This window comes from Schistocerca nitens, chromosome 3 (assembly GCF_023898315.1).
Source record: "Schistocerca nitens isolate TAMUIC-IGC-003100 chromosome 3, iqSchNite1.1, whole genome shotgun sequence".
Taxonomy (NCBI): Eukaryota; Metazoa; Arthropoda; class Insecta; order Orthoptera; family Acrididae; genus Schistocerca; species Schistocerca nitens.
In genome coordinates this window covers 523,109,899-523,129,205 of record NC_064616.1, presented here as the reverse complement: position 1 = coordinate 523,129,205, position 19,307 = coordinate 523,109,899, and the positions used below count along the sequence as shown (strand labels likewise).

Genomic DNA, 19,307 nt, shown 5'->3' with positions numbered 1-19,307 from the left:
TGCGCGAAAACTTAAAATGGAGCTGCAACGGTATTAACCTTCATACATGAATGTCTCTGGATACTGTGCTCTGATAATATATGACGGACAACCTTGAACCTGCGCGTTATGTAATTCCACCAACCATGTTCGTGCAGAGTGCAGTAGAAGGGTTCCACAGTTGTCTACCGCGGAAGTTGCAAGTGCAGTACCCGTAACTACTCTGAAATTGACTTACGCAACTGCCGCAGTGTTAACGAAAACCAGCCAAACAAGCACAGGCAGCGTTATGGGTAACCTATATGCCACAGGTGGAGACAAAGAGAGCATGGGTGTATTGAACCCATTAGGAAATCAATGAAATCTCAAACCACACGAATACCGGAAAGGATGACACTCTCTCTGCCAGTTCTTCCGCAGATCTGGAAGAATAACAGGCCACGAAGCGAGCATCCGAGCCTGAGAAACCTGATGACAGCAATCCACGATATCAAACATTTATGTCCATGACAGAGGAGAAGCTTCACGAGTATCTCATCATTTCAATACTGACAGTACAACAAGCCAGTACGAAAAGGAAAAACGAAATAAGAACAGCAACAAAAGCGATTAGCGTGCAGATAACAAAGCAAGTTCTAAAACAGCAAGTCATTAGGTGAAGGAAACAACCTTCAGTCAAGTTAAGGGATGTGAACTGGAAATTTCTGCAAGAAAGGAAGAACCGTTTCCGATTGAGACATCACCTCCGGAATCGTCCCACAAGAGTCAATATACGTCACCAGAGAAGTTACCAATGAAATAGGCTGTTGAGAGCTTGGCACCAGCAAAAGGGGAGAAATTGTGAACCGTAAAGGAAAGTGCAAGACCGAAGGAAAAATGCGTTTCGAAGCATTTGGAGAATGCCAGGAGGTAAATGTAAGCCAGGACACATGATATGGAATATTAAGACTACACCAGGTAGTAAAAGGCGAACGGTCCGAGGTTTTAAGATCAAAGATTTATCAATGTTTCATAACTGCAGGAACGTACCAGCACAGAGTCACAGTTCTAGGGTAAGGTGGCATAAAAGCTTGCTACGTGAGTCTAGTAGCGGCAGGCGAAAATACTATCCAAAAATCGTGACGTAAAATTATAGCAAGTATAGTGACCCATACCAAATTACTGTCTCTTTTACAATAGTAAAATGTAGCAGACTTACAAGCTACTAGTCCTAAACATAAAAAATAGGGTCAGATTTAAAATTAGCATCACTCCAACAGTTTATGTATGAGACTGATGCTGCAAGACGTCAAAAGAACAACCATGCAAGTACCTGGTTTCAAGTCGCTCTTCAATAAAGCATGTGAATACTGTACATGTGTAGCTCTTTGGGTCGGGGAAGGTATTGCTATACATGAAGTTGAGCAATTGGAAACAGGACGAGACATAGGATGTGAAATTTGCGACATCAGTGTAATAAATTTTTATGGACAATCTGGTAATGCCAAGCAACAAAAAAGGGCCGTGTTTTTTATAGAGGTCATTATTTACCCGCTGATATGAAATCATCACAACATAATAACAGGAAGAGATTTTAGTTGTGTAGTCAGCCGAAAGGATCAGACTATAAATTTTAATTATTGCAATGAATTGCGCGGCCTAGTAAAAAAATGCGCTTCAACGATGCCTGCGACATTAAGTACTCACATTAATAAAACACACCGTTTTTACATCATTCTCATGTAGTATACCTGACACGACTTAAATCTCTAACATTTGTGATCAATGTTTTGCTGCGGACGTTATTCTGACCTGTTTGTCTGATCATTGTGCGTTATTCGTAACAATACATTTACCAAAAGAACCTACATAGATACACAGAAGTAAATGGCACTTAAATTCTTCGCTACTGAAAGAAGAACAGTTACATTATGTCAGCAAACAGACATGGACTCTCTGCTTGCCATTACTGAATACATGAACGTCAAAACCCGAATACTGGACTACGGTCGCCAAAAAGCAGCGGAGACAAATCTTAATCAACTATAGTCGCAAAAATGTTAGAGACGAATAGAGGATCATCGAACGTTACTACAGAGTATTACGAGATCTATATGAAAAACCCAATCTGACAAACACCAACCTTCAACTAGTAAAAGAAATAAAAGTCAGATTGTTAAGTGCAAATGACAGCACTTAGAGGGACTGAAAATAAATCGAAAATTAAATCTCTCTCAGAGAAGGAAACTAAAAACCAATCTGAAGTAGTGCAAGAAAACTACCGATATTACGAAAAATTGTGTACTGAAGACCGAACTGACGAAGCATCTTCACCGCAAGTAGTAAATTCCTTCAGTAGAGCAAGCTCGATAGACGAAAACATTGAATTTTTATCTGAATTTACAGTGGAAGACGTTTTAGATCGCGCATACAAGTCACCTGCAAACAAATCGTCAGGCACAGATGAACTCCCGAAAGAATTTTATCAAAGCTATTGGGACGAACTGGGAACAACATTTGGAAAGACGTTTTAAATGAAATAATGAGGGAAGGCGTCGTTCCTAGAGACTCAAAAGCAAAGAAAATGGTTTAAGTGCTCGAAAATAAAGGGCGAAATAAAGTCCAGCCGATAACTCGTATGAATTTCGACTATAAGACTATTGTTATAGCTATCAATGAGAGACTGACGTCACTAATTCGAAAAGTGGTAAATAAATATCAAACCTGTTTTCCAGAGAGGTCAGTTTCGGCAGCAGTTTCCAAATACAGAGATCTGATTTGAGTTAGTCGCAGTTACACGTATGCTATGCGCATTGCCATTCATAGAACTTCTGCAAATCTTTTCATCAAGTCAGCTGTCGATACATAGAACTAGTGTTAGCGGTCCATCTTCCAGTCGAATTTGTTTTAATACGAATCGGACTGGAAGATGGACCGCTAACAGTAGTTTACAACACGAATCAATGCAACGATTTCTATAAGCGGAAATAGCTCACTGGAAGATGAAAGATATACAACACCGAAAACCATTTTCGATAGCATGGTAGGAACTTTGTTTGACAAGGGAGGAACAAGATAAAGAAGAAAAAGAAATTCCAAACAAGAAAAGATGAAAAACTAGGAAAGAAAATCAGTTGCAGTGAATAAAAATTTTAAATCAAGAATTATCATATGTGTTAAGATGTGCCCGATTTCATGTTCTTTATGCAGTATGTTCTATGTACTGACTTGGCAGAAAATCCTAAGAAATTTTGGTCTTATGTCAAAGCGGTAGGTGGATCAAAACAAAATGTCCAGACACTCTGTGACCAAGATGGTACTGAAACAGAGGATGACAGACTAAAGGCCGAAATACTAAATATCTTTTTCCAAAGCTGTTTCAAAGAGGACGAGTGCACTATAGTTCCTTCTCTAGATTGTCGCACAGATGACAAAATGGTAGATATCGAAATAGACGATAGAGGGATAGAGAAACAATTAAAATCGCTCAAAAGAGGAAAGGTTGCTGGACCTGATGGGATACCAATTCGATTTTACACAGAGTACGCGAAGGAACTTGCTCCCCTTCTTGAAGCGGTGTACCGTAGATCTCTAGAACAGCGAAGCGTTCCAAAGGATTGGAAAAGGACACAGGTCATCCCCGTTTTCAAGAAGGGACGTCGAACAGATGTGCAGAACTATAGACCTATCTCTAACGTCGATCAGTTGTAGAATTTTGGAACACGTATTATGTTCGAGTATAATGACTTTTCTGGAGACTAGAAATCTACTCTGTAGGAATCAGCATGGGTTTCGAAAAAGACGGTCGTGTGAAACCCAGCTCGCGCTATTCGTCCACGAGCCTCAGAGGGCCATAGACACGGGTTCACAGGTAGATGCTGTGTTTCTTGACTTCCGCAAGGCGTTCGATACAGTTCCCCACAGTCGTTTAATGAACAAAGTAAGAGCATATGGACTATCAGACCAATTGTGTGACTGGATTGAAGAGTTCCTAGATAACAGAACGCAGCATGCCATTCTCAATGGAGAGAAGTCTTCCGAAGTAAGAGTGATTTCAGGTGTGCCGCAGGGGAGTGTCATAGGACCGTTGCTATTCACAATATACATAAATGACCTTGTGGATGACATCGGAAGTTCACTGAGGCTTTTTGCAGATGATGATGTGGTGTATCGAGAGGTTGTAACAATGGAAAACTGTACTGAAATGCAGGAGGATCTGCAGCGAATTGACGGATGGTGCAGGGAATGGCAATTGAATCTCAATGTAGACAAGTGTAATGTGCTGCGAATACATAGAAAAATAGATCCCTTATCATTTAGCTACAAAATAGCAGGTCAGCAACTGGAAGCAGTTAAGTCCATAAATTATCTGAGAGTACACATTAGGAGTGATTTAAAATGGAATGATCATATAAAGTTGATCGTCGGTAAAGCAGATGCCAGACTGAGATTCATTGGAAGAATCCTAAGGAAATGCAATCCGAAAACAAAGGAATTAGGTTACAGTACGCTTGTTCGCCCACTGCTTGAATACTGCTCAGCAGTGTGGGATCCGTACTAGATGGGGTTGATAGAAGAGATAGAGAAAATCCAACGGAGAGCAGCGCGCTTTGTTACAGGATCATTTAGTAATCGCAAAAGCGTTACGGAGATGATAGATAAACTCCAGTGGAAGACTCTGCAGGAGAGACGCTCAGTAGCTCGGTACGGGCTTTTGTTAAAGTTTCGAGAAGATACCTTCACCGAAGAGTCAAGCAGTATATTGCTCCCTCCTACGTATATCTCGCGAAGAGACCATGAGGATAAAATCAGAGAGATTAGAGCCCACACAGAGGCATACCGACAATCCTTCTTTCCACGAACAATACGAGACTGGAATAGAAGGGAGAACCGAAAGAGGTACTCAAGGTACCCTCCGCCACACACCGTCAGGTGGCTTGCGGGGTATGGATGTAGATATAGATGTTTAGTTCTGTAGAAGGAGAGGCCGTTTTATACTGTGTTTTGTTTTAAAATATCATAATCTTACGTTACTTCATTCAACATTACCTAACTTTCTACGTAGTAACAAGCAAGATTGTACCACTACGATGTCAAGAGCTTCAGACAACATATCACTGTAAATCTAAAGTTATGTTTATACTTTTTAACTATCTACTCCAACACAAGGAGACTTTTATAGATTTTTTTCCTTCATGGAAAGAAGCATAACCAGTGCTTTTTTTATTTAGCAAAAAATCTATACATAAATAAAAGTAAGGAAAAACGCACTGCAGTCATCTGGGCGACTGCGTCCCCAAAGTTAAGAGGAGCCAAATCTACATAACACACCGTGGAATACACATGTATAGGACATTAATGAAAAAGATTGTGGGAAAGCAACACTTCGAGAAGACGAACTTCGAAGACGTCAGTGAACTGGCGAAAAAAGTATTGCCGCAGCATTGCGTATACAAATTCCCATCGTCTAATCGTCTAATAATAAACTAAAGCAACTGAAAATAAAGTTAAGAAACTAGCCAATGATGGCAGTCAGAGCTAACAGCACGGCTGGGATGGAAGGGGAGAAAGGACACCCACAAAAACGGGGCTAGGATACTTAGCTCTCATCCAGGAGGCCTGGGTTAGAGTCCCTGTATCAGAAAGAGCTTTGACACTTATCACCGATGTTTCTCGGCGGCCAAAAGACAGTTCCTACTCGGTGTTTCCTCAATATTGGCTGACGCGCGGCCGCGGGGGCGGACCGCGGAGAGAACGCCACGCGGGGGAAGGGGATTTAGGACGGCCGCCGGCCCTCAGGAGCTCAGTTCGTCAGCGCACCTGACGATGGCAACATGTCTGACCGCCGAAATATTGTTCCCGTTGGACACTATGGACCGGCAGTACACCCGTGGACTGTTCGAGTAAGAAATACGCCGGGAGAAGTCGAAGAAAAGTAATTCCCTAGTCTGGCTGCTGCTAATCTCCGAGCAGTGGTGCGAGATAACACAGAATATTGCAGAGAATCCATTACGTTTTCTCAGGTGCGGATGTGATGGAACAAAATACTGTGATCTTCCTTTGTGGTGGTCGGATGTGGTCGACCGGAACCTTGACGAAGAGTATGTCTCCCGTCATGTCCAACATAGGACCACTGTGGTATAAGAATGCACCATAATCAGGATATTGCACTATTCGAGCAGCCGGCGAAATGGAGACACAGAATGAGTCAGTTTTAAAACTCTGTCAGGTGACGATAACGCTGTCTCACACGAGTGAGCGACTCCTCCGCGTTCTTCATAGTCATTAGTCAAAATCAGATGCTATTCACACCCCTTATTTACCCCATCAGGCATGGCAACAATACTAAAAACGAACAACACTAATGCACTCTGGTGGCCATTCCACCTTTTAGAGCAAACTGCAACTTCAATCATTTACCTACCCAGCAATGGTCTGTACCTGTACAAAATTTGACATCCGATCATGTCTTTTGGATGCTTCACTTGTTTTGTCAGTCAGTGTATGTTTGCTGTGGAATGGAAAGTTCAGCATTAAAAATGTTCCTTCGTAATAATATGAAATCTATAAATCTCGAAATCAAAAATGAATTTCTTAACACAAATGACTCTAGCTATATAGCCTGTGCCGAAATAACAGTTCTCGTTTCAATTAGTATTATCGTGATAATTAATACTTCAACACATGTACTCTTTGAGAATGTTATTGATATAACGTAACAAAATTATGAGCATGAAGTTATTATGTAAAGGATGCCGCATCGCTCCTGTAGAATGTCGGCATCGTATTCAGTTGTTGTGCAGTCACCAGGAAAGCGCCATCCTCCGCGCAGTTGTTATTTTGTAAATAAAACATAAAACCAAACTACGTAGTGCTATTCTCCTGTAAGGTAGTGGACTAGCAGTCAACCGCTCCTTTCGTCTATGCTGAAGGAGTCTGGGGCCCATGTTTTGACTACGTCGATCCTCACGCAGGTAGTGTCATATTCCATATTCCGAGTAGCAGCTAGGAACATTTGTCACCACGATTGTCGTTTGGACACACTGCAGTTCTCTCGCATAGAAAAAAAAAAGCTGGTGATGCCGAATATCATATTTGAGTCATTTCTCCGTTCTTCGGTTACAAAAAATGTTCAGTTTTTAGATCTCTATGGAACGTCAATCCATTTTTACTAGCCTGCAATTTCAAAATCTGAAGCTGATTACGTTCCATAAAGATTCGTGTACATTCCAGGCAGTTTATAGTTCACTATTCAAGTCATCCTGAAAGCTCAGACACAACGTATGTTATTTTTTTTTTTTTGTACTTCATATAAGCTGTCTCTCTTCTACCACTTACAGCCGGAAGTAATGTTCTGCTATTAGACCAGTCGTACGACTGCTATATTATGTACTTTTTTGTTATCAATGCGAAAATTACTTCAGTAACAGTTTCTTTTGGCCTTCAGCAGATGTTTTTACGGCATAGAATTCTTTTCGGGAGCTCGTGTTTGGAAACAAACATCGGAAATCGCTTAGTTACCTAAGAAATGTTTTCAGCCTTATGAAAGTATTACGACACTCATATATGCATATTTTACAAATGTTTCGTAATATAACTTCCGGAACGGAATTTAATTTTCAGGAAAGCGTAGCATAAAGTTCAAGTTCGATTATATCGACAATAAGTGCATTTCTGGCCTAAGACGTACTGTTTGTCACTGCTAGGTCGGAACATTTTCTTTCTGTCCTTATCTTTTCAAATATACCAGGTTGTCCACACGAGTATCGCCATAGAAAAGATATAGTTTGATGGTCAATTAAGCCGCCGCTGATCCTTATTACTAAGGAGTGCTGCAGTTAACATTTCCATCGTTCTAGCTACACATCAGTGATCGCTATAGGTCCGAAGTGTCAGGACATTACGGGACGGGCAGGAACAGTCTGAAAAGCCTGTAACGGTGTTAGGAGGTAGGTTCTGCTGAAAAATAATTACTAAGGAAAAAATTCGATTTTTGCGTCGTTTCCAAGTTAATTAGAATTGGATTTAGCAATTCAGTCTGCTGCGCACGCAAATCCAAGCGGCCTGCCCGGTACAATTAGTTTCAGTTGCTCTCGTAGCGCACACTGGACTCCCATTCGGGAGGACGACGGTTCAAACCCGTGTCCGGCCATCCTGATTTACGTTTACCATGATTTCCCTAAATCGCTTCAGGCAAATGCCGGGATGGTTCTTTTGAAAGAACTCGCTTTTTGGTCCCCTTCCCCAAATCAACCAACCTGTCCTTTCGTAGAGCAGTCGATAGCGCTCGAGACCACTCAGCCTTTGGCTCAGGTCCGATTCTTACAACCGTTCCAGGCCTAATTTTTGTATCGCTCTCTTGGTCGGTTTCAGGAAACCAAACGAAGCACATGTTTGGCGATCCGTCTCTGGCGGACCACTTGAATTTGAGCTGGCTGACCACTTGAATTTGAGCGCGCAGGGGTCTGCTTGACTGATTTCAGTGTTTATTAACTCGAAAATGGCACGATGTATCGAATTTTTTCTTAACAATTATTTCTCACCAGTGATTAGTACATGTAAACATGTCTCGCAGTTCATCCTATCTCTTAAGGCTACACTGGCTCTTTAGGAGTTTCTAGAGGTAGGGTAGAATGAAAGCTTCTGTTATAGGGAAAGATATACCATCTTCATCAAAAATTCCAGCAGTTATCGAAGTTAAGGCAGTGTTCTTTCGAGGTCACGAGGGCGTCCTTCTACGGGTCTTCTTTACAGTGAGCACTGCTAATTACTGGGACACCCAGAGCCGTTTGAAAGAACTTTGTCCAGAAATTGATCCGGCTTCTCTGAATCTATATTTTGTTTCTGAATAGTAACGTCCGATCAAACTCAGCCCTCAAAACAGGTGAACTGTTACTGTGTTTCTTGTGGAAGATGCTGATCTATATTCTCTACAGCACTGGGCGGCGCCCAAGTGATTTTCATATATGTAAGCACCATTTCCAGCAAATAGGCTCTATCCAAAATATTCAAAAAGCAGACAACGAGGGGCGTTCAACAAGTAATGCAACACATTTTTTTCTCGGCCAGTTTCGGGTAAAAATTGCGGAATTTGCTGTGGAACATCATGGCCCTCTTTCATGATCTTCTAACATGTGGCTGCGCTACACATAGCCTTCAAAGTGGCGTCTGTAACGGAGATGCATTCCAAGCAGAGATCTGGCATTGAGTTTCTTTTGGCAGAAAACCAGAACATCGCAGATATTCATAGGCACTTGCAAAAGTCTACGGAGAGCTGGCAGAGAGCAAAGGCAAGCTGAGGTGTCTGTTATCATCGCAACAACGTCGCGCAGGCCTGCCCGATCTCCCGCGTGCCGACCGGCCGCACACAGCTGACTCCTGCGATGTTGAAACGTGCGGACACTCTCATTAGAAGTGATCGACGGATCGAAGTCAAACACCTCGCTGCTCGACTGGACGTCTCACACAAGCCTGCACTCTCGATAGGAGCTCTCAAAGCTTCATTGGAATGTTCCTCCTCATCCACCGGAGAGCCCCCATCTCGCACCTTTCGCCTTCCATCTGTTTGGCCCAATGAAGGATGCACTCTGCGAGAAACAGTGCGGGGATGATTGGGAGGTTATTGATGCAGCAAGAGGTTGGCTCCGACGTCGATCAGTAGAGTGGTAACATGCGGGCACGCAGGCCTTCCCAGTCAGGAGGCGTAAGGCCTCGCATTGAACGGAGATCATGTTGAAAAATAGGAGTATGTAGACACAAGAGTTTGGAATAATATGGGGTACTGGAATCCTAACAAAACCAACCTGCTTTCAGAAAAAAAGTGTTGCGTTACTTACTGAAAGCCCCTCGTACTTACTGAAAAGCTATGAGGCATGTGCCATACCACAGTATTGGTGTATAAGTGGCTATTTAATGACAACTTTTGTTACTTTACTTCTCGAATTACTCATACGGTATGTAAAGTGTGTCATATGAAGATCTGTAATACCCGTTAGATGCAAGTAATTAATAAATAGCTGTAGATAATAAGAAAATAAAATCACGTTGATGACCATATGGTGGCTAACTGTAGCGTTGAAAGCTAGCGATTGATCATTACTTGATGCTGTGTCCCTTCTGTTGCAGTGGCAGTGCAGATCAGGATGCCGGAGCAGAGCAACGATTATCGTGTAGTGGTGTTCGGCGCTGGCGGTGTGGGGAAGAGCTCGCTCGTGCTGCGATTCGTCAAAGGCACGTTCCGCGAGTCTTACATTCCCACGATCGAGGACACTTACAGGCAGGTCAGTAGTCAACCACGTCACACTGCAGTTTTCAGATAATGTCACTACAATCTGGCAATGAATAAAAAAAGACAGACCAAGTAAACGTTCATAACTTACGATAGGTCCAAATTTTAATGTTAATGTTAATCATTCCTCCTAGGAAGAAGCGCACTATATAGAGTACTTTAGGTGTGAAACACACATTTCTTCTGGCAAAGCATTACTTTTCTTTGTAAATTCCTTTAACACAATTAAGGCTATTTGTTTTACCGAAACGCACTCTAACAAGGAGAAGTTCCCAGCGATGGGACGTACTTTTGGAAATCATCTGTACGGTGATTTAGGTTAAGGTCCCAAGTATCACATCCTACAGCAATTCGCCCTGGTAGATCCTCGTTTTCGAGTAATCGACAAAACAGAATTTCGGAATTTCGCTGAGTATTCTATAGCTATAAAAATATTGTATAACAAACTGGTACGCATTGTAACGTTTAAGGTACACAGTCTGCTTTCCGTAGGTGAGCGAAGAGGACGTCTCATTTACGTCCCGTCCGCAAAGTCGCGAGCGCGCGTACTTTACTTCCTCGCCGCAGCTAGTACTCACCTCCGTGGACACTGAGTCGCTATGGCTCATTCGTAGCCGGCTGGGGTGGCCGAGCGGATTTTGGCACTACAGTCTGGAACCACGAGACCGTTACGGTCGCAGGTTCGAATCCTGCCTCGGGCATGGCTGTGTGTGATGTCCTTAGGTTAGTTAGGTTTAAGTAGTTCTAAGTTCTAGGGGACTGATGACCTCAGAAGTTAAGTCCCATAGTGCTCAAAGCTATTTGAACCATGTGAGCTCATTCGTACAGAAAAGCTACCATCAAGATCAGCTTCCAGCCTGACCACGCAAGACCACGAGCTTTTGAAATCCAACGATTCATCCGTGACGAAGTTCAAATACCACCACAGCACGTCATCGGTATTCACCTATCCATCGCAAGTAGCGTCGTTTACGTCAAGATCGTTTATGAAGAGTTATGTCACGCTGTTGTGAGCAGACGTGCGAATACTCTCAAGTTCAAACACTCCGATGGTCACATCGGGGCGGTTACCGTTGACAATGCAGGACTAGGATTACGCACACTAAGAGTCTTCGAACTCCCGTTCGAAGTGCCGTCGGACATAGTTACCGCAGCTTTCCTCCCGTATGGGACGGTAATTAGCCACGTGGCCGAAAAATGGAACACCTTCGAGACATACCAGGTCCTCAACGGCGTCCGTCAACTCAAAATTGAATTAAGGAAACACGTCCCATCCTACTTAGTCATAGGTGGATGTCGAGCAATCGAAATGTACGATGGACAGCCTCGTACTTATTCTGGTTGTGGCTAGGAGGGTCATGTACGCTCGGCGTGTATTCAACGTCGGGTTACAAATATTCCATCAGATGACGCGGCACAACCTTCTACGCTCACGTCTCTCCCCTTCAATTACGCAGGGGTGACACGATCGACCGTCATGGCAGACAAAAGACTCTTGGGAGACAGGAAGCGTTAGAATGCGCACCCGTCGCATGTCCTGGATTGACAAACATCATTACGGAGTCCACAGAGATTGCAGATAGCCGCCCATCGACTCCATCGACACGAAAGAATGGAACACGACGTAAAAAGTTGTACCGACCTCTACTTTTCTCCCTGAGGGGGTTGCGATGCGGGAACCACACGTTCCTTCGAACACAGAAACCCACTTCCGCAAACAAAGGTCACCGAGGAAACATAAAATGCGACGTCGCATACCCTCAGATGATTGCCTGCTTTTCTGTACGAATGAGCTCACATGGTTCAAATAGCTTTGAGCACTATGGGACTTAACTTCTGAGGTCATCAGTCCCCTAGAACTTAGAACTACTTAAACCTAACTAATCTAAGGACAGCACAAACATCCATACTCGAGGCAGCATTCGAACCTGCGACCATAGCGGTCTCGCGGTTCCAGACTGTAGCGCCTAGAACCGCTCGGCCACTCCGGCAGGCTCACCCTTGGTCACTCAGCTCACAAGTGTTCTGCTGCGGCCACTGTTAACTTACGAACCTTGGGCGGATGACATTGAAGACGATTCTACGCCCGCTGTGGTGGATGAAGAGAGAGGTCTCTCCTCCCACACCTCGGCCCCTCCCGAGTAGCAACAGATGACGGCGCGGACACGGCCTGCAGATTCCAGGCCCCAACTTTCACGGCGACGCTGACGGCGGCCCCCATTGCAGGAGACGATCTACAGGCCTATCGCTTATCGTCCATCAACATAAACACCATTCGGACACGTACGAAGTTGTCGTTGCTCCAAGACATGCTCAGTGCAGCAGACGTTGACGTTGTCTCTTCCCGGGTATGTATGGCTCATGTGTCGCACACCTCACTAACTAACTATGGAGTAGTAGTTCTCCTCAGGGGGGCCTGTAGGGGAACGAAGTACGATCGTCGTCGTGGCCGATCGCTCTTCTTCGCAGAAGGAGTAGCACCGCTTTTTCTGGGCAGGTGCGATGACTTGGTGTTAGGGGCGATTTCAGTAGTACCCAAGCACCTAAAGATCAGCTGCCACGCCATTCACCGTGCCCCGGGCTTTGGACACTCACCACCAGGGATCTCCAGCTGGTAGATACATGGGAACATGTCCGTGGAAATCGATTTGGATACATTCTCTTCACGAGCCACTCGTCTAGTCGCATTGATAGTATTTATGTCGCCCGTTCTCTCGCAGCAACAGTGAGCGACGCGGAGGTGTGGCCAGTATCCTTTTCGGATCACGAGGCCTATATACGTGCCGTCACCCTTCGTCGCCGACGGGTGTGGCGCAGCCGACATACCTGGAAATTAAACCTTGCTCATCTCGCTTCTCCGGATTGTCGACGCGCCATCGAGGACACGTGGATTTCGTGTGTCCGCCGCCTCCCGACGTATCCTACATCGATGAGTTGGTGGTTAAACTGCGCCAAGCCGGCCCTACGGAGAACTTTTATTACGTATGGTCGTGAGACCGCTGCTTGGAGGCGGCAGACCCTTGATTTTTATTTCACCGTCCTTCACGAATGTGCCTCCTTGCCACCCACACGTGAACGACAGATAACAGTACAGTGTGCGAAGGCACAGATCGTAGCCCATATGTACCGACACCTCAAAGGGACGATCGTCCGAGCCAGAACACATGACAGACTCGCAACGGAACGACCCACAACGTACGACGTCATTCGAGAAATTAAACTGCGAAGACGGGCGCTGATTCAGGCCATCACTACTGAGGACGGCCGTCACCACACCACACAAAGCGATGTTGGTGCAGCCTTGTTCGACCATTACGCAAGGCTTTATTCTGCTCAATGTTCCGACCCGACGACGCTGACAGGAGTCTTACGACTGGTTTATGGCATTGTCCCATAGAATTTACAAACTGAATTATTGAACGACATTACGGAAGACGAAGTTATCGACGTCATAGGAAAAGGAACGGCGAACAAGTCTCTCGGCCCCAACGAGCTCCCTGTGGAGTTTTATAGAACGTTCCAGTATTTACTGGCTCCCAAGTTGACAGACATCTATCAGGAGCTTATGTCCCCCTCGGTGCCGCTCCGCACGCCCTTCGTAGAATGAGTAGTTATCCCGGTTCATAAACCTAAAGGTGGGGCTCGAGCACATGATTACCGCCCGCTAACATTCGTCAACTGCGACATGAAGATACTCACCAGACTATTACCAAAACCGTATAAGACCGACCCTGCCTCACGTCATCTCACCAGATCAGGCTTGCCTAGAGGGTATCAACAACATCCACACAGCACTGTGTCGATACCGTGACATACTAGCCCTAGCGAGGGCACGCCGCATCACGGGAGCTCTGGCATCACTAGATTTTAACCAAGCTTTCGATCGAGTGGATCACGCGTACCTAACGTCCGTTCTCCAACAGATGCAGGACCCACAACAATTCACAAACGTCGTGATGCGCCTCCTCAGAGGGACGACTTCCAAGGTGCCCCTTAACGGGCGTCTCAAGAAGTCCCTCCCGATTTTCAGATCGGTGCGTCAAGGCTGCCCCGTGTCGATCTTACTCTGCGCTCTGGCACTGGAACCGCTCCTCTGCGGCCTCCGTCAACGCCTCACCGGACTCACCTTACGTGACGTCACATTACGTTGCACAGCATATGCGGACGATCTGGTTCTCGTGCTCCGCAATCGCGCCGAAGTAACCAGCGCACTAGAATGGATTACCACAGACGGTGTGGCTTCCGGCAGCTGTCTCAACGTCACCAATTCGGTCGCCATGGCCATAAGAGACGGGTTGACCCCAGCGTGTGTCGACCCCCTAAGCGTAGTGTCACTGTCAAATGTCTCGGAACAGAGTTTCACGAAGACATACGACGCACTGCGGCCCTTAACCACCGCCGCTTATTACAACAAATTCGGGTCAAGATCTCCAACCTTCGTCCGCGGACCCTTGACATTTTTCAAAGGACACATTTCGTCAATGTTTACCTCGCGTCGCACCTTCCACACGTAGCGCGTGTCCTTCCAGTACCGTTACTGATGTCTCGGCGTCTATTAGCGGCACTCGGAGCCTACGTCAGTACAGGCATGCTCTTCAAAGTCAGTTCTAAGTTGTTGACTCTTCCCCCAGAAAGGGGAGGTCTTGGCCTAGTCTATGTCCAAGACAGAGCGGAACAGAATTAACTGGTACGGACTGTTGTATGCATCGCACTGAATGTGCCGATGGGCTCAACTTGAGATTCAGAGGGATGACAAGGTTCGCACATCAAACTGTGACGCCACCACTCGGAGAGTTTGACAGGTTTGCTGTTGTAGTCATTAGCTCCGGCCTCCCCTATGCACCCACTGACGACGCAAGACATACCTCCAGCCTTTTATTATTTCTGGCACTTTTACAGTGAACACAGTTATGTCCGTATCGCAGTACCACCGACAAAGCAGGCGTCGGCGCGGTACATATATCGCGTCCTACAGCAGAGGCGCCAGCCAAACATCGTGGAGGCCAGAAACCCTCAGGTTAGTTTGAAGGTAGTGTGGTGGACGATACACGCGGTTACACTGGACACAGACATCCGATCCACATCGTACATCACAGTCAACGGTAAACGGATCACCCGATCACGCCTCCACATGATAAATGTGGCGGACTCGCCTCTATGTGCTCCCTGCCGCCGTTGGATAAGCAGCTGCAGCAGCAAGTCGTATACCCCCTAGCTTACTTATTTGTTACATAGTTTAATTCTTAATTTCTTTGCGTGTTTTTGGGTACTTGCATTGTTTAATTCATAAATTTCGGGCGTATTATAGTATTTGAGAGTTGTAGCATCGCGCTTTAGTACCTGAATAGTGTAAATACACGTAGTCGTCTGTCTTCTGTGTTTGTTTTGAACAGCCAGTGTCGGTTGGTCACAGCCAGTGTGCTCCCTGCCGCCGTTGGATAAGCAGCTGCAGCAGCAAGTCGTATAACCCTAGTTTACTTATTTGTTACATAGTTTAATTCTTAATTTCTTTGCGTGTTTTTGGGTACTTGCATTGTTTAATTCATAAATTTCGGGCGTATTATACACTCCTGGAAATTGAAATAAGAACACCGTGAATTCATTGTCCCAGGAAGGGGAAACTTTATTGACACATTCCTGGGGTCAGATACATCACATGATCACACTGACAGAACCACAGGCACATAGACACAGGCAACAGAGCATGCACAATGTCGGCACTAGTACAGTGTATATCCACCTTTCGCAGCAATGCAGGCTGCTATTCTCCCATGGAGACGATCGTAGAGATGCTGGATGTAGTCCTGTGGAACGGCTTGCCATGCCATTTCCACCTGGCGCCTCAGTTGGACCAGCGTTCGTGCTGGACGTGCAGACCGCGTGAGACGACGCTTCATCCAGTCCCAAACATGCTCAATGGGGGACAGATCCGGAGATCTTGCTGGCCAGGGTAGTTGACTTACACCTTCTAGAGCACGTTGCGTGGTACGGGATACATGCGGACGTGCATTGTCCTGTTGGAACAGCAAGTTCCCTTGCCGGTCTAGGAATGGTAGAACGATGGGTTCGATGACGGTTTGGATGTACCGTGCACTATTCAGTGTCCCCTCGACGATCACCAGTGGTGTACGGCCAGTGTAGGAGATCGCTCCCCACACCATGATGCCGGGTGTTGGCCCTGTGTGCCTCGGTCGTATGCAGTCCTGATTGTGGCGCTCACCTGCACGGCGCCAAACACGCATACGACCATCATTGGCACCAAGGCAGAAGCGACTCTCATCGCTGAAGACGACACGTCTCCATTCGTCCCTCCATTCACTCCTGTCGCGACACCACTGGAGGCGGGCTGCACGATGTTGGGGCGTGAGCGGAAGACGGCCTAATGGTGTGCGGGACCGTAGCCCAGCTTCATGGAGACGGTTGCGAATGGTCCTCGCCGATACCCCAGGAGCAACAGTGTCCCTAATTTGCTGGGAAGTGGCGGTGCGGTCCCCTACGGCACTGCGTAGGATCCTACGGTCTTGGCGTGCATCCGTGCGTCGCTGCGGTCCGGTCCCAGGTCGACGGGCACGTGCACCTTCCGCCGACCACTGGCGACAACATCGATGTACTGTGGAGACCTCACGCCCCACGTGTTGAGCAATTCGGCGGTACGTCCACCCGGCCTCCCGCATGCCCACTATACGCCCTCGCTCAAAGTCCGTCAACTGCACATACGGTTCACGTCCACGCTGTCGCGGCATGCTACCAGTGTTAAAGACTGCGATGGAGCTCCGTATGCCACGGCAAACTGGCTGACACTGACGGCGGCGGTGCACAAATGCTGCGCAGCTAGCGCCATTCGACGGCCAACACCGCGGTTCCTGGTGTGTCCGCTGTGCCGTGCGTGTGATCATTGCTTGTACAGCCCTCTCGCGGTGTCCGGAGCAAGTATGGTTGGTCTGACACACCGGTGTCAATGTGTTCTTTTTTCCATTTCCAGGAGTGTAGTATTTGAGAGTTGTAGCATCGCGCTTTAGTGTTTACTTCGTAGATTCTTACTTAAATTGCGTGTGAGTTTCGTATAGGAGGTGTAATTTCGAGTTTTAGTTACTGTAATCGTAAATCCAGGCAGATTGTAGCGCAGTCGTTAGGCATTTGTACAGGTTAGTTAATACATTCTTTGCGTGTTTCCCTTGCGTTATCTAGGCACTGACTCGTGTTTCAGTAACTGTTGTTCAACATCGGTTAGAATGGACGGGGACTGTGATTGCTGTGTTCGGATGAGGGCTGAGTTGGCATCCCTTCGCTCACAGCTGCAAGCGGCGCTGACTTCGGTCGCGCAATTTGAGGCTGTTGCCAATGGGCACCACTGTGGGGGGCCGGACTTGGGTATCACGGGGATGTCAACCTCGTCCCGTCTGTCCCCAGATCGGTCTGCCGCTGTGGTTGCCCCGGTTGCTGCCCGCAGTGGGGCTGAGCCCTCGCCTGTGGTTGATTGGGAGGTCGTTCCAAGGCGTGGCAGGCAGCGAAAGACGTCCCCGGAGGCTGATCAGAAAGCCCCCCCGGTGCGTCTGACAAACAGGTTTCGGGCACTGTCTCTGGCTGAGCCAGATGCAGCTGCCTGCCCTGTTTCAGAGGATGATTCTCAGTCTTCAAGGTCCGGACAGTCACAGAGGGTGGGCTTATTGGTAGTTGGGAGCTCCAATGTCAGGCGCGTAATGGGTCCCCTTAGGGATATGGCGGCTAAGGAGGGGAAGAAATCCAGTGTGCACTCCGTGTGCATTCCGGGTGGAGTCATTCCTGATGTGGAAAGGGTCCTTCCGGATGCCATGAAGAGCACAGGGTGCAGCCAGCTGCAGGTGGTGGCACATGTCGGCACTAATGACGTGTGTCGCTTTGGATCTGAGGAAATTCTCTCTGGATTCCAGCGGCTATCTGATTTGGTGAAGGCTGCCGGTCTTGCTTACGAGATGAAGGCAGAGCTCACCATCTGCAGCATTGTTGACAGAACCGACTGCGGACCTTTGGTGCAGAGCCGGGTCGAGGGTCTGAATCAGAGGCTCAGACGGTTTTGCGACCGTGTTGGCTGCAGATTCCTTGACTTGCGCCATAGGGTGGTGGGGTTTCGGGTTCCGCTGAATAAGTCAGGAGTTCACTACACTCAGCTGGCGGCTACACGGGTAGCGGAGGCTGTGTGGTGTGGACTGGGCGGTTTTTTGGGTTAGAAGGCCTCGGGAAAGTACGGGGTGGGCTGCAATCTCAAAGGGTGCATGGCAAATACAGGACGTGCTTGGATCTAGGAACAGTCGGAATTGTAGTTGTAAATTGTTGTAGTTGTGCTGGGAAAGTCCCTGAGCTTCAAGCGCTAATAGAAAGCACAGAAGCTGAAATCGTTATAGGTACAGAAAGCTGGCTAAAGCCTGAAATAATTTCTGCAGAAATTTTTACGAAGTCTCAGACGGTGTTAAGGAAAGATAGATTAGGCAGAATTGGTGGTGGAGTGTTTGTGTCTGTCAGTAGTTGTTTATCTTGTACTGAAGTCGAAGTAGATACTCCGTGCGAATTGGTATGGGTGGAGGTTATACTTAACAGCCGAACTAAGTTATTAATTGGCTCCTTCTACCGACCCCCAGACTCCGATGATATAGTTGCGGAACAGTTCAGAGAAAATTTGAGTCTCGTAACAAATAAATACATCACTCATACGGTTATAGTTGGTGGGGACTGCAACCTTCCCTCGATATGTTGGCAAAAATACTTGTTCGAAACCGGTGGTAGGCAGAAAACATCTTCCGAGATTGCCCTAAATGCTTTCTCCGAAAATTATTTCGAGCAGTTAGTCCACGAACCCACGCGAATTGTAAATGGTTGCGAAAACACACTTGACCACTTAGCCACAAACAATCCAGAGCTGATAGAGAGCATCATGACTGATACAGGGATTAGTTATCACAAGGTCGTTGTAGCTAGGCTCAATACCGTTTCTTCAAAATCCACCAGAAGCAAACGCAAAATAATTTTATTTAAAAAAGCGGATAAAGTGTCACTAGAAGCCTTCCTAAGAGACAATCTCCATTCC

The 19,307-nt window shown here is 46.5% G+C and overlaps 1 protein-coding gene across 1 annotated transcript in view; it reads left to right on the top strand.

The window, feature by feature from the left end:
• LOC126249646 (GTP-binding protein Di-Ras2) overlaps positions 1–19,307 on the top strand; it is an 872,182-nt gene that overhangs the window by 725,599 nt on the left and 127,276 nt on the right. The window contains exon 4 of the mRNA XM_049951325.1: positions 10,084–10,238. Coding sequence (XP_049807282.1) covers positions 10,101–10,238 — 138 coding nt within the window. The 5' untranslated portion in view covers positions 10,084–10,100. The remainder of the gene's footprint in view (positions 1–10,083; positions 10,239–19,307) is intronic.